Raw genomic sequence first — 20091 nt, forward strand, 5'->3', positions numbered from 1 at the left:
TGTACAATGGTTATTTTGTATACAAAACTCAATCACCGTAATCAAGAGATTTTCAGAATCTTTCAATTTTAGTTAAAAGAATGAGATGAGCAACAAAAGGAGTCGACCTTTTAGCTTTCAACCCTGCCTGAATCCTTCTGGGCATGCTCTCGATCAGATTCAAACATGTCTCAACCGAAATCTGATCCTAGGTCTCTTCTCCATGTTCGCAAAGTTGGTGCATACTGGTCGACTCCTTTGGGTATGTATACTGTTTTTTTTTCTTCAACTCTACCCATGTGTGCTCAATTGGGTTGAGGTCTAGGCGTGTAGGGGCCATTCCAGCACCTCTACTTCATTGTCATTGAACCATTTCTTGCCAATCTCAGCGCTCAGCATATTCTTCGGGTATTCAGGTATTGTTCTGCTGGAACAATATTTCATCCTTTTCATACCCATAGAACTCGAGTGTAAGAAATAACTTGTCTTGTAGGATACTCACATATAGAGTGCCTTGCGAAAGTATTTCGCTCCCTGGAACTTTTCAACCTTTTCCCACATATCATGCTTCAAACATAAAGATACCAAATGTAATTTTTTGGTGAAGAATCAACAACAAGTGGAACACAATTGTGAAGTTGACTGAAATTTATTGGTTATTTTACATTTTTGTGGAAATTCAAAAACTGAAAAGTGGGGCGTGCAATATTAATCGGCCCCTTTAACTTGATACTTTGTTGCACCACCTTTTGCTGCGATTACAGCTGCAAGTCACTTGGGATATGTCGCTATCAGTTTTGTACATCGAGATACTGAAATTCTTGCCCATTCTTCCTTGGCAAACAGCTCGAGCTCAGTGAGGGTTGATGGAGATCGTTTGTGAACAGCAGTTTTCAGCTCTTTCCACAGATTCTCGATTGGATTGAGGTCTGGACTTTGACTTGTCCATTCTAACACCTGAATACTTTATTTGTGAACCATTCCATTGTAGATTTTGCTTTATGTTTGAGATCATTGTCTTGTTGGAAGACAAATTTCCCTCCCAGTCTCAGGTCTTTTGCAGACTCCAACAGGTTTCTTCAAGAATGGTTCCGTTTTTGGCTCCATCCATCTTCCCATCAATTTTAGCAATCTTCCCTGTCCCTGCTGAAGAAAAGCAGGCCCAAACCATGATGGTGCCACCACCATGTCTGACAGTGGGGATGGTGTGTTCAGGGTGATGAGCTGTGTTGACTTTACGCCAAAGATATCGTTTGGCATTGTTGCCAAAAAATTTGATTTTGGTGTCATCTGACCAGAGCACCTTCTTCCACATGTTTGGTGTGGGTCCCAGGTGGCTTGTTGCAAGCTTTAAACAACACTTTTTTATGGATATCTTTGAGAAATGGCTTTCTTCTTGCCACTCTTCCATAAAGGCCAGATTTGTGCAGTGTACGACTGATTGTTGTCCTATGGACAGACTGTCCCACCTCAGCTGTAGATCTCTGCAGTTCATCCAGAGTGATCATGAGCCTCTTGGCTGCATCTCTAATCAGTCTTCTCCTTGTTTGAGATGAAAGTTTAGAGGGACAGCCGGGTCTTGGTAGATTTGCAGTCGTATGATATTTCTTCCATTTCAATATGATTGCTTGCACAGTGCTCCTTAGAATGTTTAAAGTTTTGGAAATCATTTTGTATCCAAATCCTGCTTTAAACTTCTCCACAACAGTATCACGGACCTGCCTGTTGTGTTCCTTGGTCTTCATGATGCTCTCTGTGCTTCAAACAGAATCCTGTGACTATCACAGAGCAGGTGCATTTATACGGAGACTTGATTATATACAGGTGGATTATATTTATCATCATTAGGCATTTAGGACAACATTGGATCATTCAGAGATCCACAATGAACTTCTGGAGTGAGTTTGCTGCACTGAAAGTAAAGAGGCCGAATAATATTGCATGCCCCACTTTTCACTTTTTAAATTTCCAAAAAATGTAAAATAACCAATAAATTTTGTTCAGCTTCACAATTGTGTTCCACCTATTGTTGATTCTTCACCAAAAATATACATTTGGTATCTTTATCTTTGAAGCATGATATGTGGGAAAAGGTTGAAAAGTTCCAGGGAGCCGAATACTTTCGCAAGGCACTGTAGCTCAGCATTGAGACCACCATCAATCCTGGTCAAGTATCCAACGCCTTTGGCTGTGAAACAATCCCATATTATCAGGCTTTCTCCACCGAGCTTAACAGTTCCTTCAATTTTTCGATCCGTTAGCCCCTTTTTCCCTTGATTCTTCCTGACCCATTTGCACCCAGCAGAGCCTAGTCTGCTCACTTTCGTCTCATTGCTAGCTTCTTACATACACTTTGTGAAGACGTATACCTCTGTATGTCTGCATGTAGAGGATCCCGTAAAACCCCCTGGCACCTCTGACTGCCCAATCATTGCCTTATGCAGAAACCATGTGCATGAGTTCTATTGATAATGGTCTTGTATGCTATAACTTTCTGAACATCATTTGGTCTTCCGACCATGAGAAAGGCGCCGTTACGGTATTGAAACACGTTAGAACTAATAAAAGCCTTATCTTAAGTTCCAAGGCTCCTCATTTCTCTCAGCACAGCCCACCTAACGTGATTCTCTCCATTCTGGTAAAAAGCTTCCTGAACGTTTCAGATCTCAACACACATACATGTAGATAATTGTTTTTGCATGTGGTCTTCACATACTCTAGAAATCTCAGATCCCATTTCATTGTGCTGGAATGTAAGGAATTATCTTCAGAGTGCTGTGTTCATATTGTATTGGTGCATCCCAGCTATTTTATATTGATCAGTCTGGTTAGAATGTCCGGCAATGAATCATTTTGGATGTTTTCTCTATCTGGGAAGCACAAGTGGTCAGCAGATGTTGAAATTACTATTACTCGCTCCAAGACAGGTGACATTCAGCAGGAAATGAATTGCTATCCTGCTTACTCACATATAATGCTGCTTACTATCCTGCTTACTAAGACACTTTGCACAGAACACTCTGTATAATATGGTGGGATTGCAACCACACATCACTTCTATGCTACCGCTGTATTCTGACAGTGATACGACTCAGCAAACAGCTCTTGTTTCTCTATATTATATTTTCTACATTGAGTTTGTGTTGCTTTTTTTGTTATGTACAACATTACTTATCAAAAGTCAAACATTGCTGTACTAAGTTATGAAATTACAATGCTTCCTTAGTGGCTGTCGTGCCCAAATTAAGGTGGTGGCATAGTATGCGAAACCTTAGTCGTTACATATGCAAGTGGTTGCGCAAGGATCAAAGACGAAAAACATAATAATAATAATCTTTATTTTTATATAGCGCTAACATATTCTGCAGCGCTTTACAGGGCAAATTATCATCGCTGTCCCCGATGGGGCTCACAATCTAAATTCCCTATCAGTATGTCTTTGGAGTGTTGGAGGAAACCGGAGTACCCAGAGGAAACCCACACAAACACGGGGAGAACATACAAACTCCTTGCAGGTGTTGTCCTTGGTGGGATTGGTGCTAACCACTGAGCCACCGTGATTCTGATTCCCATATTATAGGCGGGAAGATTTGTTAGTTTTTTAAATAACGTGAAGATAATTGTATTTTTTTGCACACGGTATCTTGATAATATCATAGTTTTTGAACCTTTCCATCCATTTGGTTCAGGAATAGAAAGTCCTATTATATCTCCAAAGTCTTAGGCCAGGGGTCCCCAACCTGTAGCTCGGGAGCCACATGTGGCTCGCGGTTTCATGAACTGTGGCTCGCGGCTGTCTGCCAGCTTGGTGCATTAGCTCCAGAAAGTATGGTACGCTGGAGACAGGATACTACCGGTCAGAGGAGGAGCTTGAAGCTGGATGTGACTGTGTTGGTTGGGAGTGCGTAATGGAAAAATGCTGAATGGGGGTTTGGTGGGAACCCCTGGATCTTGGTATACTGCTTCAGGCTGATTTGTGTAGAAAAGCTTTCGTTATCATTATACCCGTAATAGGGGCTTTGGTTGCCACTACTGTGAGGGGAGCAGGAACTGGATGTGGCTCGCAACCGTCTTGCAGAGCTGAATGTGGCTCTCAAGGTCAGAAAGGTTGGGGACCATTGTCTTAGGCTATGTGCACACGTTGCGGATTTACTGCATTGTAAATCAATGGAAAAATAAAAACGCTGTGATAATGGTGCGGAAAATTCTGCAAGGAATCCGCAGCGGATTAAAAAAAGGACCATGTCAATTCTTTGTGCGTTTCTGCAGCGTTTCTGCACCCATTCCATCATAGGAAAACGCAGGGGTAAAAACGCATAAAATCCACAGGAAAAACGCACAAAATCCGCATAAAAAACGCGCAGATTTTGACCTGCGTTTTCTGCCCAGAGATGCAGAATCCGCACGGAAAATTCCACAGGCACATCCGCAACGTGTGCACATAGCCTTACCTAGATGGTCATAGAAGATTGGAAGATGTGTAAGTGTCTTCGCGCAGGATGTTCTTAAAGCCTGGCTAGATAACATTTACATGACTGCCTAAAACATAAATAGGGATTACGGTTCTGCTCTTGAGCCTTTTGGTTATGTATACAGCCAGGAAAACTTCAGGAATAAATGATAAATTATCCTTAGAGATCCATTAACCTGACAGAGGATAGAAGAGTGATCTTCTGGCCTCCATGAGGGTTGATAGCAGAGTTCACTTTCATTTAAAGATGGCAAAAAGAAAGAAGCGAGCAACACTCGTTTACGATGTTACCATGGGACTCTATGGGCATTGGAGTTACACATCAGAGAATCTTCTTGACTTGTACTGCCAATAAAAATCCAAACGTGGTATACAAATATACCTACATGTATCTCAGAAGATCTGCACTCAAAACTATCATGTGCAAGACATTATTTTGTTTTAGAGTGGGGTTACAAAGGGAACCTAGTGTCTGAAAAGCTGGAAATTTGCTCTAACGAGAACCGGTCATCAACTTTAGACCTTTCCTCACACAAACGAATGCATGAAAATACAATGTAATTGATACCTGTATGTACCAAAGTGATATTCCAGTGCTAAGAAATCCCATTCTGAACATATCTTTACGAGGCTGGAAGTTCCTTGGTGGCTGATCGATTCATATGCATGTTTTCTTCATTACTCCCCACCCAGCACCACCCTCCTTTCCTTGATTGACAGCTCTTCCCTTTGTCATGCTAGGGGTTTGGCTGGTGGAAAGCCAGACATTTCCATATAACTTAAATTAAACATTATTTTGTTCATTAAATCAATAAATTTTTTCCCTCTACCGTATTTAACAAAAATATTTTCACAACATGCAGCAAGTGTCTCTATATGGAAAAATGAGTATAAAATGTCAATCTACACTGCAGGTATCCTGCATGTTCTCTTCCCTTGATTTCATGCTCCACTTACTCAGCAGTGACATTATCCAATAACCCAGAACATCTAGCTCACTTAGGATGATACAACATGTCCAAGGAAAGTGAATGTAAAGTGAGTTTTCATTATAACTGTAGTGTGCCTATGAAGTGTAACACTATAAATGGTGACAGCCACCTGCACGACACTATCACGTCTGGTTCAGTGGACTTACTGTTATCCAGGGAAGCATATTTTAGCACTCAGGTGGAATATGTGAAAACTTTCTTACCATTGCAGAAACGTATGGAGGAGGAATTGTAGAAGACATGATCATTTCTTTTTCATTGTGTGCTTTTAAAGTGATGCTGGAGATATTTCAAGTATTGGGTGTTGAAAAATTAAGACATAGATGTATAGATTCCACTTCCTTGCCGAAGAAGGTAAAAAGAAATTAAAAGACACAGTATTCGGATATTGCGGTCTATAGCGGTTCACCAATACCTTAGATGAGGGGTGAGAAATTTTCCTAAGATGCCACATGAGAGACCCTGACTGTTGTGTTGCTTATTAATATTTAATATTTTTATTACCGTACTTAATATTTTGCAGAATTCAGTATGTTGAGCAGCAGCTACTGTGAATACATATTAAAAATAGGGCTTAGTGTAACATGTATTCTTACCGGCAGCAGCTAAGCAAAACCATATAATTTACTACTTTTTAGAAAATTTATAAAAAGCAGCAAATCGTACTGCTCCTGCTTTTCAGTCTTAAATACATTTATTAAGTATAGATGTACCTTTATCAACAGCTCCCCCACGCAATATGTGTGCCTCACACAGTATTATGTCCCTACGGACAAGTATGTCTCCACAGCCACTCACATATATTATGGTTCTCCCACACAAGTATGATGTCCCCACAGAACCCCACACATTATGAGGTCCCCACAAACAAGTATGAGGTCCCCACAGCCCCTCACAAAGTATAATGGCCCTAGAGCCCTTCATTATGTCCCAAAAGCTGCACATACAGTATTATTTCCCCACATTCTGTTACACAGTATCATGGCCCCACAGCCCTTCATACAGTATTATGTCCCTACAGTGCCAAACAGCATTATGTCATTATGTCTCCACAACCCCACAAAATAATGTGATGCTTCCACAGCCCCTCACATAGCATGATGCCCCCTGAGCCTCTCACGCCGTATTATGTCTCCAAAGGCACTCATATTGTTATGATCCTCCCACACAAGTATGATGTCCCCACAGGCCATCTCACAGTATCATGTCCCCATAACCCATCACACAGAATTTTGTCACCACAGCCTCTCATACAGTAATATGTTCCCACACCCCTTCACACATTATGATGTCCTCACACTAATATGATGTTCCCTCATCTCTTCACTCAAGTATGACATCCAAATAACTCCTTACATACCGTATTTTCCGGCGTATAAGATGACTGGGCGTATAAGACGACCCCCAACTTTTCCAGTTAAAATATAAAATCTTCTCAAAAGTCGGGGGTTGTCTTATATGCCGGGTGTCGTCTTATAGGGTGGGTGCGAAGCAATCTGCGGTCGACGTATATAGTGGGGGGGAGTGGTCTCGATGAAGAGGTGAGGGAGCGCCTCACCAGGAAGGTGTAAGTGAAGCAAACTGTCAGCGTCTGGGATACCAGGGGTATGCAAATAAGAGAGAGAGAGCGATGCTGTGCCTAGAAAAACACTCCTCTTTCACTCATCTGGCTCGCCCTTGTATCCTATTATCTCCTTCTCTGCCTCTGCTTCACTTACACCTTCCCGGTGAAGTGCCCTCTCACCTCGTCATTGGGATCGCTCCCCCCACAATATGCGGCGACCGCAGATTACTCCGCATCTGCCCTATAAGACGACACCTGGCGTGTAAGACGACACCCGACTTTTGAGAAGATTTTCAGGGGTTAAAAAGTAGTCTTATACGCCAGAAAATACAGTAGTTTGATTTCCCCAAAGCCCCTGACACTGTATAATGCCCCCCACACAAGTATGATATTAAAATAGTCCTTAGATTTATTGTGCTACTTATATTAAAATGTATAACATTAAAAACAGCTACAGTGCAGCTTCCATGTCTATGGAACGGTTTGAATAAATGAAAGCTGAGCTTTACTTAGTTGTCTAAGGCTACTTTCACACTAGCGTCGTACTCGGCCCGTCGCAGTGCGTCGGGCCAACGTACCGACGCTAGCAGTGAATGCGCCGCACAACGGGTGCAGCGGATGCATTTTTCCAGCGCATCCGCTGCCCCATTGTGAGGTGCGGGGAGGTGGGGGCGGAGTTCCGGCCGCACATGCGCGGTCGGAAATGGTGGACCGTCGGCAGCAAAAAACGTTACACGTAACGTTTTTTGCTGCCGGCGGTCCGCCACAACACGGCGCAACTGTCGCACGACGGTTGCGACGTGTGTCAATGCGTCGCAATGCGTCGCTAATGTTAGTCTATGGGGAAAAAACGCATCCTGTAGACAACTTTGCAGGATGCGGATTTTCCCCTAAACGACGCATTGCGATGTATTGAAAATGAGGCTAGTGTGAAAGTAGCCTTATTTATCTGTTAGACCATTTTATTAACAGAAGCCCAGATTCTTGGAAATGATCGACCATTCTGTGGATAAGCATTTGAACATTTCCACACATTTAGGAAAGTTTGTTATCATCTAGAACAATATTACTACATATTAATTGTTTTGTGTAAATTAGCAATTGTGTAAATTGATTTGGGGAAAATGCTAAAATAAATAAAGGTAATATAAAAAATACACCGGCGCTCCAAATGATAGTGGGTATAGGAGTGGGGGAAGCTGCTGGTGCCTAGACGGCTACTGCGCCAAGCCTGTCATATATATGCAAAAGAGTACAACTAAAAGTTAGGCCACCGCGCTACCTTTATCCTAAATAATAAATATAGTGAACTGAAAAGTACCCATAAAGGAAAAATAAAGCACTTACTTAGTAGTTGAAGTGCCAGAACTTGGACTGCGGAGGCTTGGTGGAGCGCTGAAGAGGTGAAGACAGCCGCTCCTCCGTGAGTCCGAGGTGAGGAGGTCCGGACGGCAGCGTGAAGCGACAGGCCCGAGGGGAGCGTCCTCCCTATTGGCGCCTGGCTGCCACGCGCACGCCGGGAATGTAGACAAGCGGCGTCCTGGCCAGGGGCGCCGCTACACTGCGGCGGGGAATAGGGGGGCGTGGTCTGGGTGACGTCACCCGGAGCTACAAGAAAATGGAGCAGAAGACGGGTGCCGAACAGGGCCTCTATTGCCTACGCGTTTCGAAGGTCACTGGACCTTCTTCGTCAGGTCCGGTGACCTTCGAAACGCGTAGGCAATAGAGGCCCTGTTCGGCACCCGTCTTCTGCTCCATTTTCTTGTAGCTCCGGGTGACGTCACCCAGACCACGCCCCCCTATTCCCCGCCGCAGTGTAGCAGCGCCCCTGGCCAGGACGCCGCTTGTCTACATTCCCGGCGTGCGCGTGGCAGCCAGGCGCCAATAGGGAGGACGCTCCCCTCGGGCCTGTCGCTTCACGCTGCCGTCCGGACCTCCTCACCTCGGACTCACGGAGGAGCGGCTGTCTTCACCTCTTCAGCGCTCCACCAAGCCTCCGCAGTCCAAGTTCTGGCACTTCAACTACTAAGTAAGTGCTTTATTTTTCCTTTTATGGGTACTTTTCAGTTCACTATATTTATTATTTAGGATAAAGGTAGCGCGGTGGCCTAACTTTTAGTTGTACTCTTTTGCTAAAATAAATAAGCCCACTAAACAAAACATGCTGTACAAAATACTCATACATAATATGAAATAGTAGAACATTTAATTCAGCAGCTACTCACAGACATTGATGCTGACACTTCTGCGACACGTTGTGCAATCTCACCGAGCAAAGACCAAACTTACTTGATTATGGTGTTTTGCTCCACATTTTTTTTCTGCAGCACACAGTATTTTGAGGTACAAAATGAGAACACAAAAGTTATGATTTTTTCACATTGCAAATATTTTACATCTAAGTAACCCTAGAAGAGAATGACTATATGTAAATTATCCTGGGGTGTTTCAGTTCAAAGGTAAATGTTTCAGTTCAATATGTTCCAGCCTAAGGTAATCGCATTGTTGGTGCTACCCCCTGACACCTATCAACGAGGGCACATGCCTTAGGTTCTACGTCTTTGTCTTGTTCTCGCTTAGCCCCATTTGTAGATCAGCTATAATTTGTAATGTCTATAACCAAAATTAGAAAAATGTTGTCTCTGTCCAAATATATATGGACGTAACTGTACATTGTAAATCCAAATTAGCAGAGAAATCTAGATGTTTTCCATCAGTACAATTTCCTTGATACCCTTAAGGGTGACAGCATCCACATCCAATATGTCTTTTATTTACCCGCTCTCTCTTCTTGACCAGTTTAGCAAATTCTTGTATTTTTGATATATTGATAATAATAATAATAATCTTTATTTTTATATAGCGCTAACATATTCCTCAGCGCTTTACAGTTTTTCACACATTATCACTGTCCCCGATGGGGCTCACAATCTAAATTCCCTATCAGTATGTCTTTGGAATGTGGGAGGAAACCCACGCAAACACGGGGAGAACATACAAACTCCTTGCAGATGGTGTCCAAGGTGGGATTAGAACCCAGGACCCCAGCGCTGCAAGGCTGCAGTGCTGACCACTGAGCCACCGTGCTGCCCGATACTGCTGCAGCGTCTTTTCTCACAATTCTGTGTTGTGTTGTTCCTCGGTTATTCTCGCTAGAAATGTATGAATACATTTATAATTGGGTGTTGGGGAAGCATTCCATTAACAATGAATGATACCGCCTGCTTGTAAAGTTATTCATAAATATTCAGGAGGACTAACAGAGGAACTTTACAACATAGAGGGATCCTACACATGCCCATGCCGATTATGCTTCCTGTAGTTCACTTATGGTCCATCATGTTCAGTCCCACCACTTCTAAATGAAGCGATTCCGCAAGTATGAAATCTGTCTTTATTTGGACTAGTTGTGTCACAGGCTCCAGGCTTTATCTTGTGCAAAAGCCCCAATAGCATCATTTTTACTCGGATAACTCTATGCAATGTATGAAAAAGTTATTTATATACCGTATTTTTCGGACTATAAGACGCACCCCAAATTTGGGGTGAAAATTGCAGAAAAAAAGATTTTTTATAAGATGGGGGTCCGTCTTATTGTCCGAATTTACAGTATCTTACCTGAGGGCTGGCGGTGGCAGAGCAGGGTCACACGAGGCAAGGTGTCGGCAGAGGTGGGGTGATGCTGGGATGAGGAGGTGCTGGGATGAGAAGGTGCTGGGATCAGGAGGTGCTGGGATGAGGAGGTGCTGGGATGAGGAGGTGCTGGGATGAGGAGGTGCTGGGATGAGGAGGTGCTGGGATCAGGAGGTGCTGGGATCAGGAGGTGCTGGGATCAGGAGGTGCTGGGATCAGGAGGTGCTGGGATCAGGAGGTGCAGTCAGAGGTATGGCGTGAGAGGGGTCCCAGGCTTACCGTGCAGGCAGTGCAGGCTTACCGTGGCGGCAGAGGTGCGGTGGCAGAGGTGCGGTGGCAGAGGTGGCTCAGTAAGCGGGGTCCCTTTCCCCGGTATGGTGATGCAGCAGCCCGGTAAGCAGCAGAGCGGGGTGAATCCTGTTGTTATCGGTGGGCGCGGCCATCTTCCTGAGGCCGCGTGTGTGCAGATGAAGCGCTCTGCTTCCCGGGGCTTCAGGAAAATGGCCGCGGGAGGCCGCGCGTGCGCAGATGGAGATCGCGGCGGCCATTTTCCTAAAGCCCCGGGAAGCAGAGCGCTCCATCTGCGCACGCGCGGCCTCAGGAAAATGGACGCCACCACCGATAACAACAGGATTCACCCGGCTCTGCTGCATACCGGGCTGCTGCATCACCTCACCGGAGAAAGGGACCCCGCTTACTGCGCCTCCTCTGCCGCCGCACCTCTGCCACCGCACCTCTGCCGCCACGGTAAGCCTGCATTGCGACTATTAGATGCACCCCCCATTTTCCCCCCTTTTTTTGGGGGGAAAAAGTGCGTCTTGTAGTTCGAAAAATACGGTAAGTTCTAAAATATTGGCATCAGATGCTTGTCATGAGATGATGTTTATTGGCTTTACTCAACTCTGATATTTATATTTTTATATTTAGTCATTTTTCTCTGCTTTGTGCTCACCTAGGAATTAGCGCACACAATAATCCACAGGGAAGAGGCGTTCTATATTGTTTTCATCTATGACTATGAGTTCTTTGAGAACTAAAATGTTAAGTGCTTTCTTTTAGTTCTGTTCTCGTGAAAAATATCAGTTTGCATTGTATTCAACCCTCGCTGCTGTTTCAGTTAAAAATTAATCATAAGAAACAATGGAAGATCTAACTGCCCTGCCTGCTTTACTCTGGGTATCCACATATTATTTCAGATTATAATAAAAGGTATTACCAGAGTAATATTTCTTTATCTATATTAAAATCAAATACTTTTTCTAACCTCCTCCTTAGGTGCCTTTTAACTGGCTGCAAGTGCATGAAATAAGTCTCAATGTTATTTCAGATCACCTCTTATAGATGTTATTTCAAGATATCTTTTGTAGGGCCTTGTGTCCTTATTTCCAGATTATTTTGTGTTTTAAATCTTATGACATGGAAAGATCCATTTTTGCACAGAAATATGTTGCCTCAGGGATAAAGCCGGGTAGTAGGGCATGTGCCCTGGGTTTTGGTTGCCACTCGCTTTTTTTTAAATATTCCATAGACTAGTGGATCAGGAATATCGGTGGCAGGTGAGTGGTGAATGGGCAATGTGGAAATTATGGTTTGAAAATTGGGAAGTATATTATTTTACTATTTTATTTCCTAAAAAAACCTAGTTGGTTATTTAGGGCAACTAATTTAATGGGTGGCTCATCTTGGTTGGCAAACTTAGAGGATCTCATGGTACCAGTAAATTCTATTCTATTTTTTCATTAGATTTGAATAAAATAGGGAGAATAGGTTGTATGGCCTGTTTTGTGGTCATCTTGCTTGTATTAGAAGCATATTTTTACCTCTCTTCAATCTCTTCATGTGGACAGGTGAGAGAACGAGGCGGAGAAGATGTCAAGTGGCCTTTAGTTATATACCACAGAATGAAGATGAACTTGAACTTAAAGTTGGGGAGATCATTGAAGTACTTGGAGAAGTAAGTCGCTGTTTCTGAATGCTATGCTTAAAGTCATATAAATGCTTATAGGGGGATGCTGAGACCCCCAACAATAGTTAAAATGAAGAAACAGAGGTGCTCAGTTGTGCAATACTCTCCTCCAAAAATTAGGATAGAGTCTATGGACGTTTTATGTCTTCAGTTTTGTAGGAGAGCAGCTCTATATTGATGCTGTATCAAAATAACACTGTTCCATTGGTTGTACATGAATTGCATAGAGAAGTAGATTGACATTGTTACATGTAGTAATATTAAGAGATAAGCATACAGAAACCCATTTACGCATTCTTTAACCATGGATGTGAGTCACATAAAGAAGAGAGAACCTGGAACTATGCTTTATCATTTCTATAATTACGTTTATGTAATTGCCACCTAGGGCTGCGTTCACACATCCATTTTTTCCGGCAGCACACTGATTCGGAGTTTAATTGATCCATACATACCGATCCTTGAGACTCAAAGCATGTTATATTCTTGCTTGTTTCGTGGGTCAGATTCGGGGAATAAAGCCTTTGACGATCTGTTAACCCCTTCATGACCGCGGGATTTTTCGTTTTTCCGTGTTCGTTTTTCGCTCCCCTCCTTCCCAGAGCCATAACTTTTTTATTTTTCCGTCAATTTGGCCATGTGAGGGCTTATTTTTTGCGGGACGAGTTGTACTTTTGAACGACATCATTGGTTTTAGCATGTCGTGTACTAGAAAACGGGAAAAAAAATTCCAAGTGCGGTGAAATTGCAAAAAAAGTGCAATCCCACATTGTTTTTTTTGTTTGGCTTTTTTGCTAGGTTCACTAAATGCTAAAAATGACCTGCCATTATGATTCTCCAGGTCATTACGAGTCCATAGACACCAAACATGACTAGGTTATTTTTTATCTAAGTGGTGAAAAAAAATTCCAAACTTTGCTAAAAAAAAAAAAATTGCGCCATTTTCCGATACTCGTAGCGTCTCCATTTTTCATCATCTGGGGTCGGTTGAGTGCTTATTTTTTGCGTGCCGAGATGACGTTTTTAATGATAGCATTTCGGTGCAGATACGTTCTTTTGATCGCCCGTTATTGCATTTTAATGCAATGTCGCGGCGACCAAAAAAACGTAATTCTGGCGTTTCGAATTTTTTTCCCGCTACGCTGTTTAGCGATCAGGTTAATACTTTTTTTTAATTGATAGATCGGGCGATTCTGAGCGCGGCGATACCAAATATGTGTAGATTTGATATTTTTTTTATTGATTTATTTTGATTGGGGCGAAAGGTGGGGTGATTTAAACTTTTATGTTTTTTTTATTTTTTTCACATTTTTTTAAACTTTTTTTTTTTTAACTTTTGCCATGCTTCAATAGCCTCCATGAGAGGCTAGAAGCAGGCACAGCACGATCGGCTCTGCTACATAGCAGCGATCTGCTGATCGCTGCTATGTAGCAGAATTGCACGTGTGCTGTGAGCGCCGACCACAGGGTGGCGCTCACAGCGACGGGCAATCAGTAACCATAGAGGTCTCAAGGACCTCTATGGTTACCATTCACAAGCATCGCCGACCCCCGATCATGTGACGGGGGTCGGCGATGACGTCATTTCCGGCCGCCCGGCCGGAAGCGGTAGTTAAATGCCGCTGTCTGCGTTTGACAGCGGCATTTAACTAGTTAATAGGTGCGGGCAGATCGCGAATCTGCCCGCGCCTATTACGGGCACATGTCAGCTGTTCAAAACAGCTGACATGTCCCGGCTTTGGTGTGGGCTCACCGCGGAGCCCTGCATCAAAGCAGGGGAGCCGGCATCGGACGGTATAGTACGTCCGATGCCGGTAAGGGGTTAATCACTGATGAAAAATAGAAGATACACTTTGTAGTTCCGTCCATGCTTCATCTGTTTTTCACATACCCATTGTTAAGAGTCACTGGATAAAAGTTCACACAGTTTACCTGCTCCAGTGAGAAAACAAGGAATGCAACATGGAGGCAAAACAGACGACATATGGAAGAAAAATTGTCTGTTTTACACAAATGTGAAAATAGACCTAGATGTGTGATTGTAGCCTAAGGGCTTGTTCAGACTAGCCTGTTGTATCTACTGTGTGGGTTAAATTTGGACACCACACAAGCCAATGTTATTAAATGGGGCAGTCAAGTATGCACTAATCCCTTCCAAATTTTGGATAAGACTCAACCATATAAGTCTATGGGTGTGCAAAATCGAAATAGATCCCATACGGATCATTTGTATTGCATCCATTTTTTTACAGATACATTACAATTATTTTTAAATGTTCATGTTTAAAAAAAAAACAGTGTGCCATACAGATGTTAAAAACAGACATGTGGATGACTCACGGATGGTATACGGATACTAATGAAAATCATCCGTTTTTTTCTGGATGAAAATTGGATAATTTTTCATACGCTTGTCTAAACCCCGGCCTAAAGGTAATATATTGTTGGTATTAAAACAAAAAAACTGTCTTCAATGTTGAGATTTTAGGAGTTAAAAAAGACATATTCCTTCAGTAGAACTGAGACCACACAAGATTTATTGCTCTATGGAAAGAAATAACATTTTTTTCTTTTATGCGCTCTCCTTTTATGTTAATTGTGAACGGTGGGTGTTTATTGAGCAAAATGGCTTTACTATTTTTATTCTTAGAGTGCCTTATATGTAGGCGTCCCCATGGAGTTGCTGATGTGTGGGTTTTATGTCACTCACATACAGACCTTTTGAATTTGCAATAATTAATAAGAAACTAACTTTTTCAGAATGTATTTTTTAGTAAGCATGACTTGGTGTTTTAAAGGGCACTCCATTCAAAGCATTACATGGCAAGCCTAAACGAAATGCGGGAGCTCCTCAATGCCACTGTTAACTCCCGTACTTTCTCCCTCTTAATAATGACAATAATCACAGATTTTATTGGGGCCTTACTGTTCCCTCGTATTCCACACAGAAGAGCTTCCATCCTGTTTCCTGAACCTGGAGCCCTTTCTTAAAACTTAGATTTTCCTGCAGTTTAGAAAGAATTGTTAGTGTTTAATTTAGATAATGCCATTAATGATCAATTCCATTTATGCATGTACATTACCAGTGATTACATGGACACTGCAGTTGTGTCTGTGTCCATGTGATCAGGAAAAGGAGTGTGGCTTTAATAATAATACTAATAATAATAATCTTTATTTATATGGTGCCAACATATTCCGCAGCGCTTTACAGCTTAACAGTTTCAAACACAACAGTCATAAGTAACAACGTTAACAATACAATATTTAAAGCCAAATAAGATGACCCTGCTCGTGAGAGCTTACAATCTACAATGAGGTGGGGGTGATACAAAGTACAGGAGCTTATTACAATGATGTATTTACAATGATGGTCCAGCCATCTTCAGGGAGTGGGGAATAGATGGAAGTAGTGAATGGGTTACACACAAACATAAAATAACTGATTAGGGAACGTGATGGGCCGCTCTGAACAAATGTGTTGTGATGTTCCTCAATTCATGGCAATTATTTTGTGACTTTTTTGCCCAACACTCTTCTTGCGACACTGTTGGCTATTTGCCAGGAAACGCTTGATTGTTCGGTGATTACGCTTAAAAATTTTGGCAATTTCAAGACTGCTGCATCCCTCTGCAAGACATCTCACAATTTTGGACTTTTCAGAGCCCGTCAGATCTCTCTTCTGACCCATTTTGCCAAAGGAAAAGAAGTTGCCTAATAACTAAGCACACCTTGTATAGGGTTTTGATGTCATTAGACAACACCCCTCCTCATTACAGAGATGCACATCACCTGATTTACTTAATTGGTAATTGGTAGTTGGCTCTCAAGCCTGAACAGCTTGGAGTAGGACAACATGTATAAAAAGTATCATGTGATCCAAAAAACAACTTGCCTAATAATTCTGCACGAAGTGTAAAGATAATAGAACTGCACTGGGCATCTCACCTTATAGTTTATGAAGGGCAGGGACAGCACAAAAATGTTTTATCCCCCCAAAGTACCCTTTTAATATACGGTACATACTGAGGTGAGAGTGTAAATATATGTACTTAACAAAGAAAAGATACATTGCTTAAAGGTACCGTCACACTAAGCGACGCTGCAGCGATACCGACAACGATGCCGATCGCTGCAGCGTCGCTGTTTGGTCGCTGGAAAGCTGTCACACAGACAGCTCTCCAGCGACCAACGATCCTGAAGTCCCCAGGTAACCAGGGTAAACATCGGGTTACTAAGAGCAGGGCCGCGCTTCGTAACCCGATGTTTACCCTGGTTACCATTGTAAATGTAAAAAAACAAACATTACATACTTACATTCCCGGTGTCTGGTCATGTCACTCGCCTTCAGCTTCCAGCACTGACTGAACGCCGGCCGTAAAGTACAACGGTGACGTCACCGCTGTGCTGTGCTTTACGGCTGGCCGGCGCTCACCAGTCAGTGCGGGAAGCTGAAGGCGAGGGACATGACCAGACACCGGGAATGTAAGTATGCAGTGTTTGTTTTTTTACATTTACAACGGTAACCAGGGTAAACATCGGGTTACTAAGCGCGGCCCTGCACTTAGTAACCCGATATTTTCCCTGGTTACCAGTAAAGACATTGCTGAATCGGCGTCACACACGCCAATTCAGCGATGTCAGCGGGAGATCCAGCGACAAAATAAAGTCCTGGACTTTCCCCAGCGACCAACGATCTCCCTGCAGGGGCCTGATCGTTGGTCGCTGTCACACATAACGATTTAGTTAACGATATCGTTGCTACGTCACAAAAAGCAACGATATCGTTAACGATATCGTCATGTGTGACGGTACCTTAAGTCTCCACATCCTTGTGCATGTCAGTGTGTTGCATTACTTTTTATCGGAGAGCACACAGACCCGCTGAGTATGTACTATTCTTATCCTCAGCGTCAGCTCAGCCTCCGAGCGCGACATGCTCCAAGTTTAACCGATTTCATTCTCGGATCTGTCATTTTCATGGATGTTTGAATGGATCTGTGAGACTTAAAGCTCGTCGGACATCACTCAGAGATTTCACACAGTTTTGTGAATGCATCCTGATGCCCCAGCTTCTGTGTGTTTTGGAATGAATTGGGGCAATAAAAAGCCACTTCTGCCCTGACCAAGGTATTTAATTGTACGGCTAGATTAGTGAACTGTACTTTTGCCCCAGGTGAAGTAAAGCCTAGCTACGGCTCTGACCTGAAATCATTCTTCCACAAAGAAATGTGACCTAAATATCTGCAGAGCTGCAATAATCTGTATTACAAAACATTGTACTCCACCCACGTATGTGCCTGATGTTTCTCTTATTAGTACTAATTTATTATAAAATAAAGGAGCAGCATTCTCTTATCTTTACAATATGATTTATGGCATTTATGGATTTATTTTATGCATCAAAATATTTAGGGAAAATACAAATAAATATAATTTTCTATGAAATAATGAAGTTACCATCAGTTTGCCCTTAAACATCCATGACTTCCACAGTTTTCATGACCAGATCAGACTTAATTTTACTGGTATATTTGTATTCATGCTCGTGAACTGTCTTAGCCAAGCTCCTGTCATGGGGATGCCACCACAGAGTGGGGCCAGTGGATTGTGGCATCTGGTTACACGTACATCTGGTGTAGTTAGAACTGCTTCACCTTCCTATAAGGCCATGTTCACACATTGCGGTTTTTACCTCGGATGCACGGCGTTTTTGACGCTGCGGATCTGCATCAGTTTTCCATGCGGTGTACAGTACCATGTAAACCTATGGAAAACCAAATCCGCTGTGCACATGCTGCGGAAAAAAACGCGCGGAAATGCAGCGTTGTTTTTTCCGTAGCATGTCAATTCTTTGTGCGGATCTGCAGCGTTTCTGCACCCATTGACTTGCATTGAGTCGGGCACATTCGCAGCAAAACCGCAGATGAAAAAAAGATCTGCGGTTTATCTGCGGGTGAAAACGCTGCAGATCGGGAAGGGGGAGTGTGTGGGCGGAGACTGCTGTCTGCGTGTGTGGGCGGGGACTGTGCGGGACTATGGGGGTCTGTGCGGGCCTGCCGTTAGTCTGTGCAGGCTGCCGGGGGTCTGTGCGGGCCTGCCTGGGGTCTGTGCGGGACTGTCGGGGGTCTGTGCGGGCCTCTCGGGAGTCTGTGCTGGCATGCCGGGTGTCTGTGCGGGCCTCTTGGGGGTCTGTGCGGGCCTGCCGGGAGTCTGTGCGGGCCTCTCGGGGGTCTGTGCGGGCCTGCCGGGGTCTTTGTGTGTGTGTGTGTGCAGGCATCGTCCAATGGGACTACAAGTCCCATCGGGCTATGCCTGCTACAATGACAGTGATTGACACATTAGCCAATGATGGGACAGTAGTAGCCCCATCATCCGGCTAATGTGTTGAGTGTAAAAAAACAAAAAAAAAAACACAAACATACAACATATAACAGAACATACAACATATAACATACAACATATGACAGAACATACAACATATAACACAACATATAACAGAACATACAACATATAACATATAACAGAACATACAACATATAACACACCATGTAACATATAACAGAATATATAACATATAACAGAACATACAACATATAACATATAACAGAACATACAACATATAACACACACCATATAACAGAACATATAACATACAACATATAACAGAACATACAACATATAGCATACAACATAACAGAACATACAGGATATAACAGAACATACAACATATAACATACGACATATGACAGAACATACAACATATGACAGAACATACAACATATAACAGAACATATAACAGAACATATAACATATAACACAACATGCAACATATTACAGAACATATAACATATACCAGAACATACAACATATAACACACAACATATAATAGAACATATAACACACAACATATAATGGAACGTACAACATATAACATACAACATATAACAGAACATACAAAATATAACAAAACATACAACATATAACATAACATACAACATATAACAGAACATACAACATATAACATACAACATATAACAAAATATACAAAATATAACAAAACATACAACATATAACATAACATACAACATATAACAGAACATACAACATATAACATACAACAGAACATACAACATATAACCAACATATAACACAACATATAACATACAATACATACAGTACAGACCAAAAGTTTGGACACACCTTCTCATTTAAAGATTTTTATGTATTTTCATGACTATGAAAATTGTACATTCACACTGAAGGCATCAAAACTATGAATTAACACACGTGGAATTATATACTTAACAAAAAAGTGTGAAACAGCCGAAATGTCTTATATTCTAGGTTCTTCAAAGTAGCCACCTTTTGCTTTGATGACTGCGTTGCACACTCTTGGCATTCTGTTGATGAGCTTCAAGAGGTAGTCACTGGGAATGGTCTTCCATCAATCTTGAAGGAGTTTCCAGAGATGCTTAGCACTTGT

General features: G+C 42.5%; 1 protein-coding gene across 1 annotated transcript in view; it reads left to right on the forward strand.

Annotated features, from left to right (window-relative positions):
• The window catches only part of SH3KBP1 (SH3 domain containing kinase binding protein 1), a 497532-nt gene that overhangs the window by 285843 nt on the left and 191598 nt on the right, over window positions 1-20091 (forward strand). Inside the window, exon 4 of the mRNA XM_069761512.1 lies at window positions 12487-12593. Within this exon, the coding sequence (XP_069617613.1) occupies window positions 12487-12593 (107 nt within the window). The remainder of the gene's footprint in view (window positions 1-12486; window positions 12594-20091) is intronic.

The sequence above is a fragment of the Ranitomeya imitator genome, chromosome 3 (assembly GCF_032444005.1).
Source record: "Ranitomeya imitator isolate aRanImi1 chromosome 3, aRanImi1.pri, whole genome shotgun sequence".
NCBI lineage: Eukaryota > Metazoa > Chordata > Amphibia > Anura > Dendrobatidae > Ranitomeya > Ranitomeya imitator.